This window comes from Manis javanica, chromosome 14 (assembly GCF_040802235.1).
Source record: "Manis javanica isolate MJ-LG chromosome 14, MJ_LKY, whole genome shotgun sequence".
In the NCBI taxonomy this organism is placed as follows: Eukaryota; Metazoa; Chordata; class Mammalia; order Pholidota; family Manidae; genus Manis; species Manis javanica.
In genome coordinates, this window is record NC_133169.1 from 6246899 (window position 1) to 6268943 (window position 22045).

Consider the following 22045-nt stretch of genomic DNA (forward strand, 5'->3'; position numbering starts at 1 on the left):
GTAGAATTCCCATTTCTCCACATCCTTGTCAATACTTGGTATTTCTTGTCTTTCAGATAGTGGCCATTCTACCTGGTGTGAAGTGAAATCTCACTGTGGTTTTGAGTTGCGTTTCCCTGTTGATTAGAAATGTGGAGCGTCTTTTCATGTGCCTATTGGCCATCTGTATTTATTTTTTGAAAATTTTCTGTTCAGGTCCCCAGCCCACTTTTTAATTGGGTTATTTGTTTTCTGATGATGAGGCATATGAGTTCTTTATGTATTTTGGATGTTAACCCCTTATTGGATAAATTGCTTACAAATATATTCTCCCATACTGTAGGTTGCCTTTTTGTTCTGCTGATCGTGTCCTTTGCTGTACAGAGGCTTTTTAGTTTGATGTAGTCCCACTTGTTCAGTTTTTATTTTGTTTCCCTTGCCCAGGGAGACATACCAAGAAAAATATTGCTCACGCTTACGTTCAAAAGAGTTTTGCCCGAAAGCTTCTGTGATGACTGCCCTTGCACTGTTCACCATGTAAGAACTTATTCACTATGTAAGAATTTGTTCACCATGTAAGAACTTGTTCGATATGCTTCAGAAGATTGGAGACTGCTGAGAATTAGGCTTGGGGTTGATTAATGATTGTACATTGAGTACCCTATACAGAATTTTATTGTTGTTAACAACCATTTGATCAATAAATATGAGAGATGCCCTCTTAAAAAAAAAGAGTTTTGCCTATGTTTTCTTCTAATAGTTTTACAGTTTTATGTCTTATAGTTAAGTCTTTAATTTATTTTGAGTTTACTTTGTGTATGCAGTCAGACAATAATCCAGTTTCATTCTCTTACACGTAAGCCATCTAGTTTTCCCAACACCAGTTATTGAAGAGGCTGTATTTTCCCCACTGCACATTCATGGCTCCTTTATCATAAATTAATTGACCATATATGCATGGGTTTATATCTGGGCTCTCTACTCTGTTCCATTGATCTATGGATCTGTTCTTGTGCCAGTACCATGCTGTTTTGATTAATGTAGCATGAAAGGTAGCATAATACCCTCAGCTTTGTTGTTCTTTCTCAGGATTGTTTTGGCTATTTGGGTTTTTTTGTGGTTCCACATGAATTTTAGGATTATTTTCTCTATCTAGTTTATAAAATGCCATTGGTATTTTGATAGGGATTGCACTGAATCTGTAAATTGTGTTGGGCAGGATGGCCATGTTGACAATATTAATTCTTCCTACCCATGAGCTTGGGATAGATTTCCATTTATTGGTGCCTTCTTTAATTTCTCTGATGAGTGCCTTAGAGTTTTCAGAGTACAGGTCTTTCACCTCCTTGATTAGGTTTATTCCTAAGTATTTTATTCTTTTTGATGCAACTGTAAATGGAACTGTTTTCCAGATTTCTCTATGCTAGTTTGTTGTTAGTATGTAAGAACACAACATATTTCTGTATATTAATTTTGTATCCTGCAACTTTGCTGAATCTAGTTTTAGGTCTAAACATTTTTTGGTGGAGTCTTTAGGAATTTCTGTCTATAGTAAGTCATCTGCAAACAATGACAATTTAATTTCTTCCTTACCAATTTGGATGCCTCTTATCTCTTCACGTTGTCTGACTGCTGTTGCTAGAACTTCCGGTACTATGTTGAATAAAAGTGGTGAGTTGTCTCATTCCTATCTTAAAGGAAAAGTTTTCAGCTTTTCACCATTGAGTATGATGTTAGCTGTGGGTTTGTTGTATAAGGCCTTTATTATGTTGAGTCATGTTCCCTCTATACCCATTTTGTTGAGAGTTTTTATCATGAATGGATGTTGAATTTTGTTGAATGCTTTTTCAGCATCTACTGATACAATCACATGGTTTTTATCCTTCTTTTTGTTAATGTGGTGTATCACACTGATTGATTTATAAACACTGTACTATCCTTTCAACCCTGGAATAAATCCTACTTGGTCATGATGGATGATCCTGTTGATGTAATTTTCAATTCAGTTTGCTACTATTTTGTTGAGAATTTTTTCATCTATGTTCTTCAGGGATACTGGTTTATAATTTTCTTTTTTTGTAGTGTCTTTGTCTGGGTTTGGTTATTAGAGTGACGCTGGCTTCATAGAATGAGTTTGGAAATATTCCCTCCTCTTCTACTTTGGGAATAATTTTAGAAGGATGGGTTTAGCTCTTCTTTAAATGTTTGGTAGGATTCAGCCATGAAGCCATGTGGTCCTGAACTTTTGTTTGTGGGGAGTGTTTTGACTACCAATTCAATTTCAGTAGTGGTAATTGGTCTGTTCAGATTTTCTGCTTCTTCCTGGGTAAGTCTTGCAAGGTTGTAATTTTCTAGGAATCTGTCCATTTCTACTAGGTTGTCCAATTTATTGGCATGTAATTTTTCATAGAATTTGGTAATAATACTTTGTATTTCTGTGTTATACTTCATGTAATAATTCCTTTCTTGTTTCTGGTTTTGTGTACTCTTTTGTTCTTGATAAATCTGTCTATTTTGTTTATCTTTTCAAAGAACCAGCTCTTGGTTTCACTGATTTTTCCTATTGTTTTATTCTTCTCTATTTTTCTTTTTCTATTTCTTTAGTTGTGAGTTTACACTGTTTATTTGCGATTGTTCTTGTTTCTGGAGATAGGTCTGTACTGCTATATACTTCCCGCTCAGAACCACTTTTGTGGCATTCCACGTATTTTGAACTGTTGTATTTTTGTTTTCATTTGCTCCATGTGTTCCTTGATTTGTTTTGATTTGTTCATTGATACATTGATTATTTAGAGGCATGTTGTTTAGCCTCCATGTGTTTGTGGGTTTTTTTCCCCTTCATGTAATTTATTTCTCATTTCATACCATTGTGATCTAAAAAGATGCTTGATATATTTCAATTGTTTTGAATTTACTGAGGCTAGTTTTGTGTCCTAATATGTGGTCTATTCTGGGGAACATTCCATGTGTACTTGAGAAAAATGTGTATCCCACTGTTTTTGGGTGGAATGTTCTATATATATCTGTTAAGTCCACCTGATCTAATGTATTGTTTTGTGCCTCTGTTTCCTTATTTATTTTCTGTATGGTTGATCTACTGATGTAAGTGGTGTGCTAAAGTTCCCTAATATGATTGAGTTGCAGCCTCTTTCTCCCTTTAGTTCTACTAGTATTTGTTTTACACATTTAGATGCTCCTATGTTGAGTGCATAGATATTTATAATTGTTATAGCATCTTGTTGGACTGATCTCTTTATCATTATGTAATGTCCTTCTTTGTTACTTTCTTTGTTTTGAAATCTATTTTGTCTGATATGAGTACTGCTACTCATACTTTTTTCTGCCTATTATTTGAATGAAATATCTTTTCCATCCCTTCACTTTCAGTCTATGTATGTCTTTAGGTCTGAAATGAGTCCATTGGAGGCAGCATATAGATGGGTCTTGTTTCTTTATCCATTCTGCCACCCTCTGTCTTTTGTGGTGCACTCAGTCCATTTACATTTAAGGTACTTATTGAAAGGTATGTACTTACTGCCACTATGCAAGCAACAAGAAACAAACCTGAAGAATGTGTGTTTTCTGTTGGTCATTCATCAATCTTCTTGATTTTGTCCTTTCCACTTCGTGCCTATGAACCCACCCTCGAAGTTCATGATTTAACCTATAAAAAGAGCTCAATTAATTAAACATATGACATAGAAATAAATGGTTCACGCTTGGTTGGAAATGAAACTGAAGGATCCAAACGGCATTCTAAGTGCCTGATAATTCAATACCTTTTTTTGATTTGAAAAAAGCTAAGACAGTTACCGTTAAGTTGTTTTTAATAACACAAGCATTTTTATATGGTAGCCTCCTCAATCATGAATTTAAAATTCAAAGAAAACCATAGCTAAATACCTGCCAAATATAAATAACGGATGCAAAGGTTATTCCACCAAAAAAAATATTTCCTGTTTCTGCTCTTAGGCTAAGTACACACAAACACTGGAAAGCATTTAAGAAGTCATGGGACACCTGACAAAGGCATTAAAGCCTTTGAAAGTTAGGTTCTTTGGGGAGAAGGAAAAGAATGAAAACTGCTCTGGAAAAAAAGTGGGAGCAAGGGAAGAAATGTCAATGCAGTATAATCCAGATATTCAAACACTGAAAATAAAAATGTTCAAATGTTAACTTCCTTTATTTTTTTTGGGGGGCAGTTGTGAAGGTGTTGGACTATGCTTACTTAACTATAGTTGCTAACTAGTTATTACAAAAAAAGCAAAGCAGTTTTGAGGTTCAAGGATAGGATTTAAAATCACAAGAAATAACTCACGGGACAAGTAGATAAGGAAAGGTTCACTAACGGGGAAGTGCCTCCAGGATCACATGTCTTCAAATTATTACCTGCCTAACTTGAAAAAAAAAGGTACCTTCTGCTATGAATTGCAAGTCTAACACTCACCCTGAATTTTTATATTATTATCATTCTCTAGTTTTCAAATAAGACATATTTAAGTATACAATCTCAATACTATTACATGAAATAGACCCATCACCCATCTCTAGCAGGTTGGTACGCAAACTGGGCAATAACTGATATGCCTAGGGTTATCCAGCAAACATTCTCTCAGCCAATTAATATGAACAAATACTTTTCTTGGTTCCAAATCTAAACACAGGAACTCACTCATATATTTCTGCAATAATCTACACACTCACCTGAGAGACTCTGTGGTGTTAATCAGTGGCTGACAAGGAGGAGGAGGAATATAGAGCAGTGGTTCTTCAGTTAGCACCATCAGGGCTTTGTCGTTTGAAACAGAATGATCGTATCTGAAACACACATGCATGAAGTATGTCTCCTTGCATCTTAAATTCCTAATTAGTTTGCTATCAAAAAGTGATCTCCAGTATTAACTTTTCATGGAAATAAAAATATAGTAAATAGAACATATACTATAAGGTAGAAGAAGCAAATGTAACAGAAAAGGAGGGAAGTATAGACCATACAGCACAAATATCATTTCCCAGGTTTTTAGAGAGATTATCATGGTAACACACATTTATCCAGCCACCATTTATTGAGCAATTATTATGCACCAAAAACTAGGAATACAATGGCAACACATGGTTTATGTCTTCAATGAGCGCAAGACATACACACAGTGCTGCTGGAACAGAGGAGGTGACACTATAATGGGGGAAACTGGGGGAAAGACCTACTGATTGATAGGAAAGACTATTATGTGGTTAGGACTAAAGTTTTGTGGTAACAAACCTCGACAGTCTCCTTAAAACAGTGCATGTGTCAGTGGGGAGAGATGCATAACACACTTGGCAGTACAAAAGTCGAAGTGTTGAAAGCTGAATATAAATTTTAGGATCATGGAAGAATCTGAGTCAGTAATAAAACACCAGAGTGACATTAACCAGTTACTCCATTAGCTTCAAAAAATAGACTTTTTCTAACCATCACACTGATCTTTATCATGTGAATTCATATCCAGGGTGTGATTCAGGGGGCAAAACTTGAGTTGAAAATCAGAATTTGAGCTGGGGGTGTTAATACCATTTATTCTTCAGTCTGCTATTTAAATCTTTCTCACTAAGAAATTTTAGATCTGTCTTGAATTTCTTTATATACCATGCTTTGTATCTAGAAAACTCAATATGCTAAAACCCAAAGAGAAAATATAGAAACACCAAAACTGGACATAGCAAGATCACACTTTTCATTAATTCATTCAACAAATATCTACTGAATACTGTGTGCCAGGTATTGTGCTAGGTGCTAGGCATCTAATAGCACACAAAAGAAATGAAATCTCTATCCATGAGGACCTCAAAGCACACACACAAAATAAATCCAAACTGTGGTAAGAGCTATGAAAGAAACAAACGGCTGAAATAGAAAAACAATGGCAGCATCTACACTAGATAAATACTCAGGGGGAGATGGTGTTTAAGTCAAGGCCTAATCGATGAGAACTAGTTAGCCCTACAGAAATTGGGGAGAATGTTCTAGATTAAGACTGGTGGGGAAAAGGTGGGTTTAAGGAACTTAACAAAGACCACTCATCAGCCAAAGAGTTGGGAGATAAAAGGAGGCACAAGATGAGGTTGGAAAGATAGACCAGATTGTAAGGAATTACTCAATGTAATGAGAACAAAGGGTGTTGAGTAGTGAAGTGATATATTTCAATTACACCACAGATGGAAGCAAAAAGGGAAACTGGGAGACCAGCTAGGAAAAAGCTACAGGAACCCAGGCAAGAGCAGAACATGGTGATGGCGGTGAAGATGGAGGGCAGTGGCCCAATTCAAGACAATTTTAGGGAGGAGTATCAACAGCACCTACAGAAATGAGGAAGATTTCTGTAGAGAAGTGGATGGAGGTGAACCATGGAGACCATGGTACCGAGAGACCACTGTGCATGTGCTAAGTTGGAAGTGTTAAAATAGAGCAAATCCAAGGAAACTCCTGGATACATGAGTCTGGAAATTCCAGCCTGGACAGGAAACATAAGTTGGAGAATTGTCAGGATAGAGAGATATGGATTCTGTGCTAAATTATAGATGAGTTGCCGATGCAGAAAGAAAACTAAAAAGTTTACAGTTCTAAACCTGGAGATTTGGACAGAGAAGGAGGCTGCAAAGAAGACTGAAAATGAAATCACTGGCCCCCTTGACTAAAACAATTTTGGCAGAGTGGAAAACTAACTGCCAGGTCCAAGCTAGAGACTTCTGTGTATACTGCACGCAATGGAAATGCAGCAAACAGCTGAGGATACATCATTCTTCCCTGCAACCTGCACCAGGAACACTCTCAAAGTCCTCTATCGCCTACTAGGATTAAGTTGGAATCAAACAGAGATGGCGGCACACAGGTAATAACCTCACACACAAAAGGAGATCAGCCTGAAATTAATGCTGAGGGAGAAAAAAAAAACCAAAACTCTGCCTTGTAGTTGGTAACTTCTGAATGCCTAAGAAAGAAGCTGTTTGCTCCACTGAATAAACCAAGAACAAAGACCTGTCACATGTGACTTATTTTGAAAATCAAGTCGTCATACTTACAGGAATACCAATGCTGTAGTCCATCAGAGAAGCCCAAAACTGCTTTTGAAAACATATTCTGATTTATAATTTTATTTCAATGTAATCAAATCTAGTAATGATTTCTGCACATCAGTGCTAAAGGGCTTTGTTCTATCAGCCAAAAATATTCTTTGGAAAAGAAGAAAAAAGTCTGATAGGAGAAATACCAGGAAAGGACTGGATGGAGTTGAAGGGGAAAGAAGAGGGAGAATCTAAGCTCAGGACAATGAGATCCTCAGAACCCTGAGACGGTCGGGGTCCTAGGCCGCTTGCAAATCACTCCGTATCAGCAGGAAAAAATTCAGCAGGAAAAAAATAAAAAAACTAAAGTATAGGCCAGTAGTAGCAAGCTCAACTTAATGAGAATTTCCAGAAGAAAGACCAGTTCATGCTGACGCCTTATGTAGGGGGACCATCCTTCCCTGGTTGTCCAGTGCAGTCCTGAATATGCCTGATGTCCTGATGGAGTCAGTACTAGCACTGCCGTTCACTCTTTAAAGTGTCCCAGTTTGGCTGACAAATTATATGGTTATCTGATCATATACTGCACACTTCTAAGACTAAAAAAATATGTGCAGTTAATTATTAAATGATCGGCAAATACAGTATTATAAGTTATGGGATTCAAATTCTACCTCCTTTTTATTTGAACTCAATACTCAATACTTCCCTAATAAATGAAATGTAATATGAAACAAGCTGCATCAGAAAATAAATACCAGTGTCATGGCTGAGGTAAATAAAACACATAAAATGCAGTTCAAACCAAGTTCATATTTGTGCTTTCAAATGTTTCACAAACATTTTTGGTATCTTTTATACAGTATTTACAATGAAAAGCAAACCACCAAATTAATAGAATGATACCTACTTAAATCTCCTGAATTACTCAATATCATCTTACTAAAGCAAGAACCTTGTGTGTACACAAGAATCCATAATGTTTTCCATTTTTAGCCAATACCAGTAACACAGATTATACACAGGAAACGGTGACTTTGGGGTGAGGGACAGAGAAAGAGGGATAGAGAAAGATGGCTTGCATTTTATGTACTATTTGAAAGCTGATGAATTACAGCCCCCAGATCACTCAAACCTCTAGGATGAACTGGGATGACCAGGGTACTATGCTTTCCAGGTGCCACCATGTTACCTAACTCAAATGTGGACAAATAGGTGAAGGCTTCTATTTACTGTGGTTACTGCCAAATAAATAATATTCTTGTAAAGGTTACCTGAACTATAATATCAAGTATTTAATCAGTAACTTGTTGTATATTTTTTAGCTTCAAGTTATACATACCTAAGGGACTCTAAACTCTCATAAATCCGAAGACTATTAAATTTAAAATGTAACCTTTGATGGATCTCATGTGGACAGTAACAGAACTCAAAACTACAGAACACATAGGGCAAACTTGGACAGATTATTTAGTAACATTAAAGATACTATTAAACTCTAACAATATATTCAAGGATACTGTTAAGTGACCACTGAGATCAGTATTTCAGTAGTATGCCTAACTTTGGCTTGTAAAACAAGCAGGAAATGTTATGTCATGTTTTCCAATATTACTGCATCTGTCACATTCTATGTTGCATTATAATTACTACCATATAATTCTAACTATATAACCATAGTTATTGCCATATAATTCATTCTAGTTATTGTCATACAATGCTTTGGATCCCCCACCTCACTCAGCATAGTACTTTACAAACTGCAGATTCCTGAAAAAAAATGAATACTAGCATTTTTTCCAGGAAAGCTAAATGGAGACAAGCCTGCAGGACTATGACAATAATCTTGTTCAGTGGCGCGGGTGTAACAATAAAAATCAGAAGAATGATTCTCCTGTGGCTCTTGGCCTATAAAAATCTTAGAGTTGAGAGAAAACGAAACTTCATATGATTTTCAAGCATTATGTCGTGCCATGGCTGCCACCGTGACCTCCCTTCGGTTTGTTAGCCAAGGACCTAGCTCCATTTGGCTCTAATAAAAATGCCAGGTAACACAAAGAAATGTTTATCAGAAAGTAAACAGCTCTGAAAATGTCCACTATAACCTTCCAGGTAATACAACAGAGAAATTGTACTTTCATAAAATTATAAATCTTTTACTATTGACAAGCTATATATGGCAATTTGCCAAGACACTATAAAATTGTAACAAGGGAAGGAGATTCAGCAAAGATCACAATAAACAAGTATAAATGATGTTATCCAATGATTACAAATAGGTTCAACCATATCATATCTGCCACTGATGATATAGGCAGCAAATATTAGATATACTATGTGTAAATATGATAGATAAATAACTACATTAATGGCATCATATACAATAGTGTTTGTGTTTCAATATGTACATCAGTGCACACAAATTGGGATTTTAAGGTTACAAGTCTAAGAATTCTAAAATTGGGAAGATTTTAGAAAGTAAATTTATCCTTGGAATTGATCTTAACAGTGAAATTTATGAATGGCCTCAATAACTTACTTGTATGCTTTACTAATTAAAACTGTATAAACAACTTGGGTGTAAAGTTATACTACATACTTCCCTGTTTCAGTTTCATTAAATCACTTTAACAGACACATGACATCTAACCTGTAGCTGTTTTCCTGGATGACATCATCTGACGCGTCTTCCACCTCCTTAGCAGAAAAGCCGAGAAGATGCCTCCCTTGATTTGCAGGGTTTACACTAGGGTTCATTCTCCTGGAATCCTGTTCCAAAATGCTGAAAATAAAAAAATGTGAAACAGTAACTAAAATAAAAATGTCACACATATGCACACTATACATGTAGCTATGAAGCAAACCTGAATTCCTTTGCAGGTCCATGCACACAGCAAGAATGCTAAGCATAAAGGCAAGACAAAACAGCCTACTTGATGTGGTCAAATCACCACCCTGACATCCTGTACATAGGAAAAACACTAAAAAAAATTTTTATACAAATTTTGTATGAATATATCTTAGTTCCAAACTGTTTAAACAAAGTCAGTTATTCTATATGCTTTCAAAACTCTACAGTATGTATACTGAAGTAGAAATTCATTAGCCTCCTCTCACAATCCTAGAAGACACGCTACCAAAGGAAGCTAACAAAAAATTATTTAAAAATACTTCTATTTTTATGCACATGTAAAAACTTCCTATGTACACTTTGCTTCTTTCTCCTCTTCCTCTCGAATACCTTCATTCATCAGTGTCTGTCCTTTTAATGGGCATAAGTATTTGGGACAAACATACATATATTTCAAATAGCATAATGATTATGTAACACTTAACTCATTGGTCACTGGCTTAGATTTGGCTCATCAATAAGATGTGTGGTGTGTGTGCACTTTATTTTATACTGACACTTGCATAATTTACATTAGTTATAATCTTAAAATTCAACACAAAGGGACTCTCTCTAGGGAGGCACAAAAGAAGGGCTACCAGGGTCTATCTGGAGGATGAAGTGCAGGAGGAAAGCAAGCCTGATGCCAGAGGGTCACAGTTCAGGGCCCTGTGGTTCCAAGAATTCCTTGAGGTAGAGTAGTTTGCCTCCAGATTTGGAGAGTGCGGTGTTGGGGGGAACAGGAAGCAGGTACATCTCTAGAATTTTCTGATCTCTTACTCTAGTTCCCATTCTCAATTCGTTACCCCCAGAATCACTGCTGTCTAGTGGCTCCCCCACAGTACGCCGAGGCACTGCGGCACAGGGCAGACTCTCTGGAGGTGCATGGCCAAATTAGGGCCATTGTGTAAAATTTAGTTTTGCTATGATTTATGTTTGTTACATTCTTATCTTTCAGAAAGAACGGCCCACCTGAGAGGTCCCCACAATATAAACCCTTCTGCAAATGAGGTAAAAGGCCTAGTGGAGTATCTAATTAAACTTAGAAAAAGTTCGCTTGGTGAGTATTCAAGAAAGCATGAACCAGGCAGTAAACCATAACAACTTTGTAGGGAAGCCAAATGAAGAGTGTGATGATAACTGTACAATCTTTTTTTCTTTTTGAAACTTACCTTTTTGAAAAAATATTTACTTTTAACTTCTTTCAAATGTGGTACCAAAAATCCTACTAAGGGAAGTATATTATAAACAAAACCAATGTTAAGAATTTTCCCCTCAGTTTCCAGAATCTCAATTAATTCAATCCCTACACTGTATTAGTAAAATACCCGTATTCATACCCACATTTCCTCTTCAGTGGAAGAAATCCCTCGATTCCTCTAATGCCCAAGGGGAGCTCTGCCACCCTGTTAAGTTTCCCCTTGTCTGAACTAGAAATGTGCCTCTTTAAAACTTCCACATTTTGGCACGGGTGCTCGACTCTCTGGTTATTCAAACCAAGTCTAAACAAGCCACCTTCCCATGTCCAAAGACATCCGGCACCCTCTCCTCCCTCCCCCAAGCTTTCTTTTTCAGCGCTGTGGTTTCTTCTACACGTTCCCCTTCACAGCACCGTCTTTAGCGTATTTGGTCACCCTCCTGTCAATATGCTTCTCAGATGCTATGACCCTTACAGGACGAAGCAGGTTGATCCCTCCCTTGTTCTAGGCATTATTCTTCCTCTAATACAAACTAGTATCATGTGGGCTTTTTTGGCAGTTACAGCATACTTTATTTGAGCCTGGTTTAATGAAAATCCCACCTCTTTTCTTACAAACTGATTTTGAACCATTACCTTCTCTTCCCTTCTTCTCCCACTTCCAATCATGCATTTATATAACTGAGTTTTTTGGTCCAGCTGAATTTCCATCAGTTTCTTTTAAAATATCATTTTGCTTACTGCTCAGTCAAGAACTTTTAGGATCCTAATTCACAAAAGAAATTTGAGTTCTAAGCATGCTGTCAATATCCTCAATTGAACTCTTATAAAATATTGAAAAGAGCAAAGAAATTGAACTGTGGAGCATGCCCCGAGGGAGAGCTGTGTAAAAATGTATGTTTAATTATGAATTAACTACAGTATCACCTAGTTCAAATTTCCCATCTTGATCGATAAGATATTGCAAGACTGCTAAATGTTCTTCTAAGATGCAAATGCAGTATAACAGCAGCTAGCATTTTTGAGCACCTACTATGTACTAATGAAAAGGAAGTAGAGGCTGAAAGAATTTAAACAATTTGCCCAAGGCCATGCTCTTAAGTAATTAATGAAGCCAGGATTTGGATCTAGGTTGGGAATGCCATTTCTACACTATGTTGACAACATTTTACAGAATGACTGATTCATTCATTTATTCAACATGTACTTAATACCTGTTATGATCAGGGAACCGTATCTGATGCTAAAGACTCAAAGATAAAAGAAAGACAAACACCAAATTATGGTGTATATACGGTATGGGGGATGGCAGGGGGGTGGGGGAGGAGGAGGTTGATATAGATAAAAGTTAAGGCAGTGTGCTTAGTGCCATGAAAGGAGTTACTGCTGAATGCTATGTAAGTATAGAGCCAGAGCGCGGGACCTCTACAAAGGATAATGAAGTATGTTAAATGACAGGCAGTAAATAAACAGGTGGAAACGAGGAGAGGAGTGGGGAAGGCATTTCACTCAGCTAGAACAGTATAGGAATAAAGCGCACAGGCATTGGAGAGCACGTTTTGTCCAGGAACAGCATGTAAAGCAGGACAGGGTGCGCGGGTGGGCATCTGCATGTGTAGGTACAGTGAGAAGAGGACCATCAGAGAGGAGAAAGAAAAGGGACCAGAACGATAATGCAGGGCTAGATTATGGATGGCCTTGCCTGCCACAATATCCATAAGCCTAGCAATTTATTCAATATAAGAAACAAAACTTCTGTGTTGTATTCTTGTTCTAATTTTGGCTCCCGGGTGTCATATTCCTTCTTCTATCAGAATCTTCCCTACAATTAATGTTAAATTCTCTGGTCTGATGGGGCAATCTACTTTCTTTTCTTTTAAAAATCTGTATTACATTTATCTCCAATTCATCTAGACCACTTGAAAAACAGCATTACTAGAACAGTTCCTCTGCTTTCCTATATCCTGGCCAGGGGGTCACACCTCTTTAAGGAGGCGCCCTCGGTAACTCTGTCCTGGTTAACTGCCAAGTCAAAGTGGCTGCTAGGCTTCTAGAAGTAACCTCTACACTTCTGCTTCCTTGAATCCTACTGTCAATGAGCAATTAACACACTAACTTATGACTTTCTCCAGATCAGAATGCACCGTCCTCAGCAGTGGTTCTCAAAGTGTGATACTGGGCCTGGTAACTGGTCAGAATGTAAGTCGTCAGGCCCCCGTCCCAGACTGACTGATACATACCAATGTTCGAGAACCACTATTGTAAACTAATCTTATTTTTACACAGTATTATTCCTACCTCAATCCCTAAAAGCTACACATTTTTCACAATGAATCTAACAGAAACTGAGAGTTTGGGGAAGAGTGGCCATCTGTATAGTTTATGGGGGACTTACAAAGTAAATTAGTTCAGAATTATTAATACTTGGAAGTTTTTAAAGAGCCCTTTTACTGATCATTGTTCTTTTGAATGAGTTTAATGCCACTATGAAAACTGACATTTCAATTCACTGCTTATGGCTGTTACAAGCGAATGCCTTGAGTTTATCAGTTTAGCCTATTCCAGCTGTAACCGGGCTGGGCTACAGTCACATTAGCAGCCACGCTTGCTAGAAGTCAGTTTTGATGTTGACTGGTTTGGTTCAAAGTCATCACTTTTTCCCACTGTTGATGCTGATAATGACTATCACGGTACAATGATAGTACACCTTTAACTAACTACTTTAGTAATTCTTACCTTCTTTTAGACAAAAAAGCTCACTCAGATCTCATTCAATGGGCTTCACAAAAAAGATCTTCACAACACATCCATCATACAGTCAATAAAATATTTTAAATAAGGGAGTGAGTGAGTGATGGGGCAAAAATTAGGATCCAAACAGCCCATGAGTCTCATTTTTTAAATCAACCTACTGCCCTGGGATGATTTTGAAAAGGTAATCTTATATTAAGAAATTTTGTGAAGAATCTTCTCAGGTTTTTCACTTACTTGTTTTTGATCGTTGTCATTTGGCCTCCATTCCTGTAGATTTTTTTTAAGTCTTAAAATTAAACTTCTCATTTGCTAAGTACAGGCAAGCCAACAGCCCAATTCAGCCCCCAAAACTACAAATGCTCGACCACTATGAAATGACCTACAGACACTAATTTTAACCATCTGATTAACTGCAGATTTGTATTTCCCTTGTTTTTATTAATACTTGAAAGACATGAACAAGCTTTATTTCCTTGCCAGAATTCAAGATTGTCTTAGTATGCTTGTGACACCACAAATATTAAGAAGGAATCTGACCATTCTGGCAATGACCAAATGTACAAAAGAATATGAGAAAACAACTGTTGATGTGAACTTTTAGATTTCTGGCATGAGTGTTTTAGCATCATTTGGTGTCCCTTTTTTTTAATTTTGGGAAAATTAAAGTTTTAATAATGAAAGTGGTGACTTCAAGTCAGAGAAAGGGTTGTATAATGATTGCACATTCCTTGACTGATCACAGTTCAGAACTGAGGTAATAAAGCAATCTCATCAAACTCTTTTCATGATTAGTTTAAATCAGGTTCTAGTCAGTATTTTTAAACAACCTAATAAATAATAAGAAAACAGAAGTTCTTATACCTATATGATCAGAAACATGCTATTCTGCAATAGTCAGAATAGTCTTGGGCCACAAAATAATCGTTACACCATTATCAGTGTACATTTGTGCTATGGGCCAGTGGGCCTGAAAAGCACAGATTAATAAAACACAAATAATTTCAATTTCCCCAAAAGCCTGGAAAAAGAATTTTAAGAATTGTTACTTTACTTTCTCATTTATGAAACTCTAAAAGCCAACAACTGTTTTAGATTATTTATGAAGCCACTTAATCCTTAAAAGGTATGATTTCAGATATCCCATTCTCATACCAAGTAATTGAACAAAAATTGGAACATCTCAGAATCTATTCTACACTTCGCACACCTGCTTTCTTACGGTAGAGCTGGTGAAGTTTCAATCCAAGTCATCTCAGCAGTAAGAATAATACTGATTCTCATCCCCCAAAGAAACCCATACATTGCTGCTGCTCTGCTGATCTGAGAACCACACATGAAAATGTGAAATCACTTGAAGCTGAAAACAGCGAAAAATTTCTTCCAGTTTTAATGCAGGATAGGGGGAAGAGCACAGAATTTGAAGTCAGGAGATCTGGGGTCACAGTGTGGCTCTGAGACTCCACACTGGAGTTGGTTAACTTCTCTGAGCCTCCAATTCTTCATATGTGAAATAGGAAAAATTCAAATATTTCCCAAGGCTTTTCAAAGATTCAAAGGAGATGACAGATGTGACCATGCTTTTATAAATCAAAAAGTGCTGTGTGTCCCAAAGATGACACAGAGGAGTTAGTGGCACAGCCTGTCTTCCTGCCTGCCAGTTCAGGCTATTCTCGACATAGCAACTAGAGTGACTGTTTTAAAATCTAGGTCAGATTAGCATGTCACTCCTGCGCTCACAACCTTCAGATGGCTCTTCATTCATTTCAATCATGGTAAAAACCCAAAGGGCCTCACTAACCTCAACCTTCCTTCCGTCTTAGCTCTCTGGCATCACCTCCTCTACTCTTCCCCTTGCTCACTTTCGTCCAGCCACACTGACTTCTTTCGCATTTCTGGGAACACGCAAGGCATTCTTCTGCCCTAGGGCCCGATCTCTGGCCATTCCCTCTGCCAGGAATGCTCTTCCTTCACATAATCCCATGACCAACCCTCTCACTTTAAAGCTTTGGCTCAAATGTCTACGTGTCAATGTATCTGCTGTGATCACTACTTAAAACTACAATTCCAACAGCCGCCTTCACACTTGTAAAACCATTTATCCTACTATACTTTATCCCTTTGTTCAAAGAATCTACCACTGTTATCATTTTACTTTTTTTTAATGTTTATTGTCTGTCCTCACTAGAATACAAGTTAATGAGTATAGAGATCTGTTTTGTTCTAGGAAAATGCCTGACCTATAGGTGGCATTCTTTTCTTTTTTTTATAACAAACATATGAATTTTATGTACCATTATGTCTCGTGTTAACAGAAAAATCCAGATCTTCATTTTAGGGAACTAATTTACAACTCAAGAATAGCAGGTAGTGAAATGAACTCATTATTACACCATCTCCAGAGCCAGGAATAGGAAATTATGTTAATTTTCATTGCAACTGGGGTTACAGACAAGGAGTTGTCAAGGAAATTCTCCAAACCTTAAACAAAGATTTTTCTCTCTGGTTACTGAATGGTTTACAGATGATTTCTGCAGACTAGTAATAACTGGGGATAATTTACTAGAAACATAAGTATGACTGAATGAAAAAATAAATCTTCAGGTCAAGATAAAAAAACTCTTTAACAAGAGTCCTCAGAGCCAGGGATTGCTAGGCCGTGAGAAGAAACATGGACTGTATTTTGGGGCACTTTGCCAAGTTAGCCAACATGAACAGAAAACATGAGATTTTTTCTCTAACTCAGTTAACAATTATAAAGCAGGTGCTCTTCTAATAGGTGATGCTCATTCTCAGAACCTGGCTACGATACTCGAGGAAGGCCAAGCTGCTTGCAGAGAGGCCCAGCACAGAGCCCTGGCTGAGGTCCCAGCTGAAGTCAGCATCAGCGAGCTGGCAATGACGAGTGGGCCATCTTGTAAGTACATCCTCTCTGACCGCAGTCAGTCCAGCACACACTCCATGGGGCAAAGAAGAGCTGTTTTGACTGAGCCCGCCCATACTGCACACGCTTTAGTAAAGTAAATGACTTGTCGTTTTAAGCCTGTAAGTTTTGGGACCGTTTGTTACATAGCAATAGATAACTAACATGCTAGATTGCTGAAGTCAGTGAGTCAATGGTTAATACACAAAGTTTGTGTGGGAACAATCTTTGGTATCTTCTCACTTGAGAAAGACACCCTCTGGTCATTTTAAATGTCAAAAAAGATGCCTGTAAATTTAACGCAATCTCTTTTCTCCACCTGCGTAGCTGTTGCTCCTTAATGATTAAGACAAAGGCTCCAAAGGTAGACTGTGAATCGTAGCTCTGCCACAGAAGCACTGTGACTTTAGTTTTCTTATCTGTAAAATGGGGATAATACTTACCTTATAGTTCTGGAAGGAAATAATTTATATAAAGTGCTTAGACTAGTATCTGGTGCATAGTAAGTGTTCGATAAATAATAGCTTAACACAACAAACACACAAAACCACCATCTTTACCAACTAAACAAACATGGTACCAATATAAGCCAACCCAGATTATTCTAGAACTAATTATCTTCACTTTTTATTCATCTTCTTCCAACTGTCTTATTTCCACATTTTCAAATACACACCAAAAAAAAAAGTTGGGGACAGATGAAAGCAAATAATGCTGCTTCACTGAGAACTCTGGCAAAAGGGTGGAGACAGACGCCATATAAGGCACACATGTTATCTGTAATTCCCTTCCAGCTCCTCAGAGGTCATAAACTGTGACACATTGACTGGACATAACATATTAGTGCCACTTTATGTTCAGAACACACAGATACCAAGTAGTCTAAATGCACACAACACTCAGTTCATGCTACACTAGCCATAACTCAACTAAAAACAGTCTGTTAGAATGACCCTTAAAATGCAAGTTTCAGATGTTTACAAAAATGACAGTAAAGCTCAAATCTGGAGAAGAAAAGGCTTTAATGGAAAATTGCCTAGAAGCTTAAATAATACATAATATATATATATTTTCATACAACTAAAAGTTTCAGAGTTAACCTATACTACCTTAATATTACACTAGACCTTCAGTTATTGCCAAGTGAGGCTGTGTGCTCCTTTCTCACTTATGTTTTGACACCTTATATAGTGTGCTTCCACCTGGATACACCAAGTACCGAAAATGGTGGTTGAGAAAAAGCTACTTCAAACAAACCCCATCCACTGGTCCTTGTGTTTTATGTTAACTACGATTTGTGGTCTGAAGAAAATGTCAAGTATACAACTTAAATTCTGACAGTTTCCTCATCGGCCATAGCTTCTCAGTGACCCTCTCTCACAAGATAGAAAGCAGCACAAGTTTATCATACTATGTCCTTTTTTCTTTGAAAAGTGGCATAGTGATTCCTCAAAGTAAAGAAGTAAGTTAGCAAAGGGTGTAGGTTTCTGATTTCAACTGCCTTTCCCTTCCATTTAACAACTCAAGTCTGGGGGAAAAGACAGCCAAGTGAGGTATGATGAAGCCACTGGGAGACTCCTTAAAGGCCTCTCTACTTACAACCCACAAGAAGTCCAAATCTAAAAACCATCAACAGAATTGCCCATGCCCTCGAAACTCAGCTCTGCGCTTGAGAAGCACCAAATAATGTCAAAGGATGAAATCTACAGAGGCTAGAAGAAAAGAGAACCACCTTGCCCACTTTTTCTGAAGAACATGAAGAAACTAGACTACTCGGGGAAAGGACTGCCCTTAGCTCTGCCTCCTCTCTGCAACCAGGAGTCAGTAACACCTGGTATTTAGATGTATTGTATTTCCTCAGTTTATGTGTCACTTTGATAAATGTGGAAAGTGCATTTAGCCAAGCACCTCAATTAGGTTTCATTTAAAACTCTGGCTGAACAAAACCATGCATACTTGGTGGTTTGAATTCTGACATTTAAGTTATACAGTAACTTTTAACCTACAGCCAATAGTGATACCACACAGCAAAATGTGCTCGGCATTAAGGGGAAAAAACTGGAGCCAGATTTGGGGACAAACTCTTCTCAGGATAAGAAGCTACAATTCTTTCTACAAAATAATGAAAAGCTGACAAACATAGAGAATTCTGGAATAGAGACATTTTATGTCTAACCAATTCCAGACAAGTCAGATTCAATGCCATATTCTCTGTGGTCACCTTTTCCTTATAACATAGTCTTGTAAATAAAGCACAGAGCTGCTAGCTGGCCCTTTAGTAGTATGATTTACCCATTTACCCTTCCTCATCCAAGTCTGATGTCTCACACTACACAGATCCCAGTTCTAGTGTAGGCACAGCACCTCGCCCAGAACAAATAAGAAAAAGGCATCTCCAACTTCAAACATTTGTTTTTTTTTAATTAACAATTTTTTAAATTAAAATTTTAAAATTATAAAACCTAGTATATTTTAAACCTCCTTGGGATGTTAGCTTGTTATTTATAGGAGGATGAGTATAGTGACTTTTAAAATAGAAAAGGGAAAAATAACAAAAGAATTTATAAATTGCAATCCTGTGCGACAGAAATTCCTTTCTCAGAGTTAACACTGTAGCTTCTATTCTGTCCAAAGTAGAGGTCCACAAATTTCCTCAATTATATAAGACAAACCTATAAATACAGAGGTGTCTATCTAGAGATTTAATAAAACTTTTCTTAAATACAGTATCTTCTAATTTAATGGATAAGCACTCTTTCGGTTTCCATAGGGACCAATGTACAGAGAGAAATAAAAACTGTACAGTCTCTCACTGTGGATGTACATCAGAATCAACTGGGAACAGTATTTTATTTAAAAACAGATGACTTACACCCATCCTACCAGATTCCATAGGTTTTGAGTAGACCTCAATTAGCCCTCTTTTAAGATTTCACAGTGATAATAATGTATAGCCATGACTGAGAACCACTATGAAAGAATTTAACAAAAAGTCACCCAAACTGTTGAGGCAAGGAAAATTTGCAAAAACATCAAACCTTTGTGATAAAAACTGTACTCCCTACCATTATGCAATAGTCAACAAAACTCAAAACCTAATAAACTGATAATAAACAACCAATTTTAAGTAGTTTTCAGACTGACGTTTCTCCAACTGGCTCTTAATCATCCTGTTTCATGAAGAAAGTATTTTTAGTACAGTTTGTTGCTGGTTAAACTTTATGTTGCTAAGAGAACCTTTTTGTAATTCTTTTCTTTCCATCAAAATAAATTTATTTTCCCTTTCTCTTCCCTTATTTCCCCTCTCTTTCTCAAATTAATTCAACTTCCCTCTACAAGAAATATTTCTATAAGGATCAAAAATGAACACTGCTTATATCTCCAACCCCACTCTATTTCCTGATATCTGCATAAGTCCCAGATTTACATCATTCTTTGGGGCCGGGGTGGGGGTGGGGGGCAGTTAAACTTGCCTAATGTCAAAATGGTCTTGAGGTAAAACCTTTTAACAACAAAACTTACAAATCAAACAGAAGCATATGAGCTAGAATAGCAACAAATACTGTGCAAGCTTTGAACACTGCTTTAAGGGACTAGGAACCCAAGAGGAGGAACTTCTAAAGGTTAAGACCCTTCCCTACAAAGAAAGTATCTCTCTTCCTCAGCCTCATAAAATTTAAACTTGAAAGTCATTTGTACTGTATCCTATCCAATTTCCTGGAAGGTTAAGTACAGGAAAAATGATTAGAAGCACATTGATCATACAGAAACTAGTAGTCATGAGATGCAGAATGGCTATGAAAATTAAAGTGTGCAATCAGAAAAAAAAAAAAGATAATTTATTCAGTCATAAAAGGCCCAAGATGTGAAGAAACATTTTTTGTCTTTTTTAAGGCAGCAAAAAGGTGGGACGGGGGTGGGGGACAACTTCTTTTCCATCTCTGTATTGTACCCTGGTTAGTGTCATTTGTCTACCCTTCCCTTGGAATGTCTGTCTCTCCTCTCTTCATAAATCTTTAATTTTCCTCTCTTTGAGGCCTCTCCTTCCAGTAACTATCTCCATTTGTCCCCCTCCTCAGGGCCCACTCAGCACAGACACCGCGTTACTCAGTCCCTCTAGAGCATGGCCTTGCATTAGCCACTGTTTTCATGCCCTTCTCTCTTGGAGGGGACATGATGCCCTCTCCGACCTGGCCAAAGCCTACCCTTTAGGCTCTACTGCTTACCGTTCCCCCACATCTGTTATACTCATGCTCATTCAATCATTCGTTGGTTCATTGATTTAGCCACTCAACCATCATCCAGCAAATATTTTTTAAATAGCTTCAATATGTCAAGCAAAACCTAAAAGTCAGGTGAGCTCTCGCCATCCCTGTCTGCTTCTGACTGCAGGTGAAAGCCATCCTCTTTCATCTCTGTAAGCATTTGCTCATGGTATTCCCTCTGCCTGAAGTGCCCCCCCTCATCTTATCAGCCTGACAAAACCCTTCCTAGCAATTCAGTGCAACACTTTTTGAGTGTCTGCCATGTACTATAAACATTATGCTACATGCTGAGGATATAAAAAATGGAGTAAGCAGAATTTCTATTTAAAACAAAAAACACAAGAGCCTGTAGGGAAGACAGATACACCAACAAATGACTAGTAAAATGTGGTAACTCCTAAGATATGCAAACAGGACAATTTGGGAGCACCAAAAAGAAATATTTAGCCTAGCCTGGGGCTGAATGAAACTTGCCCAATGCCATTTCTGAATTCTGTAATAACAATTCCCTTGCTTTTCTTTATAGCTCTACCACATATGCACATATTCATATTGTATAGTTTTCCTGGTTTAAACTTCATATAAATGTAATCATACTGCAAATATTCTTCAATTTGCTTATTTTACCTAATATACTTCCTACAACATGATAAATAGCATTTTTAAAACTGTATGGCAATAACTTCATTATCATTTCTGCTCTGAACCTATGAGTTATTTAGGATTGTGCTTTTTAATTTTTACTAATACAGGAGTTCTTAGTTACCATCTTTTTGTTACTGATATCTAGCTTAATTCACTGACAATGAACACAGTCTATGTTAGTCTTTGAAATTTGTTTAGACTTCCCTTATGACCTAGTACAGTTAACTTTTAACATTTCCATATATAGTTCAAACACTGTGTTGGTAAATACAGTGTTTGACTATATGGCCAGTAGATCAAGTAATGATAATATTCAAATCTATATCTTGTAAATTTTCTTGTCAATGTGG

General features: G+C 37.2%; 1 protein-coding gene across 5 annotated transcripts in view; it reads right to left on the reverse strand.

Annotated features, from left to right (window-relative positions):
* The window catches only part of ATF6 (activating transcription factor 6), a 184029-nt gene that overhangs the window by 109234 nt on the left and 52750 nt on the right, over positions 1-22045 (reverse strand). For all 5 annotated transcript variants that reach the window (XM_073221565.1, XM_073221563.1, XM_073221566.1 and 2 more), the window contains 3 exons: positions 9674-9805; positions 4684-4797; positions 3544-3643 (listed from right to left, as the gene is read on the reverse strand). In XM_073221565.1, coding sequence (XP_073077666.1) covers positions 3544-3643; positions 4684-4797; positions 9674-9805 — 346 coding nt within the window. The remainder of the gene's footprint in view (positions 1-3543; positions 3644-4683; positions 4798-9673; positions 9806-22045) is intronic.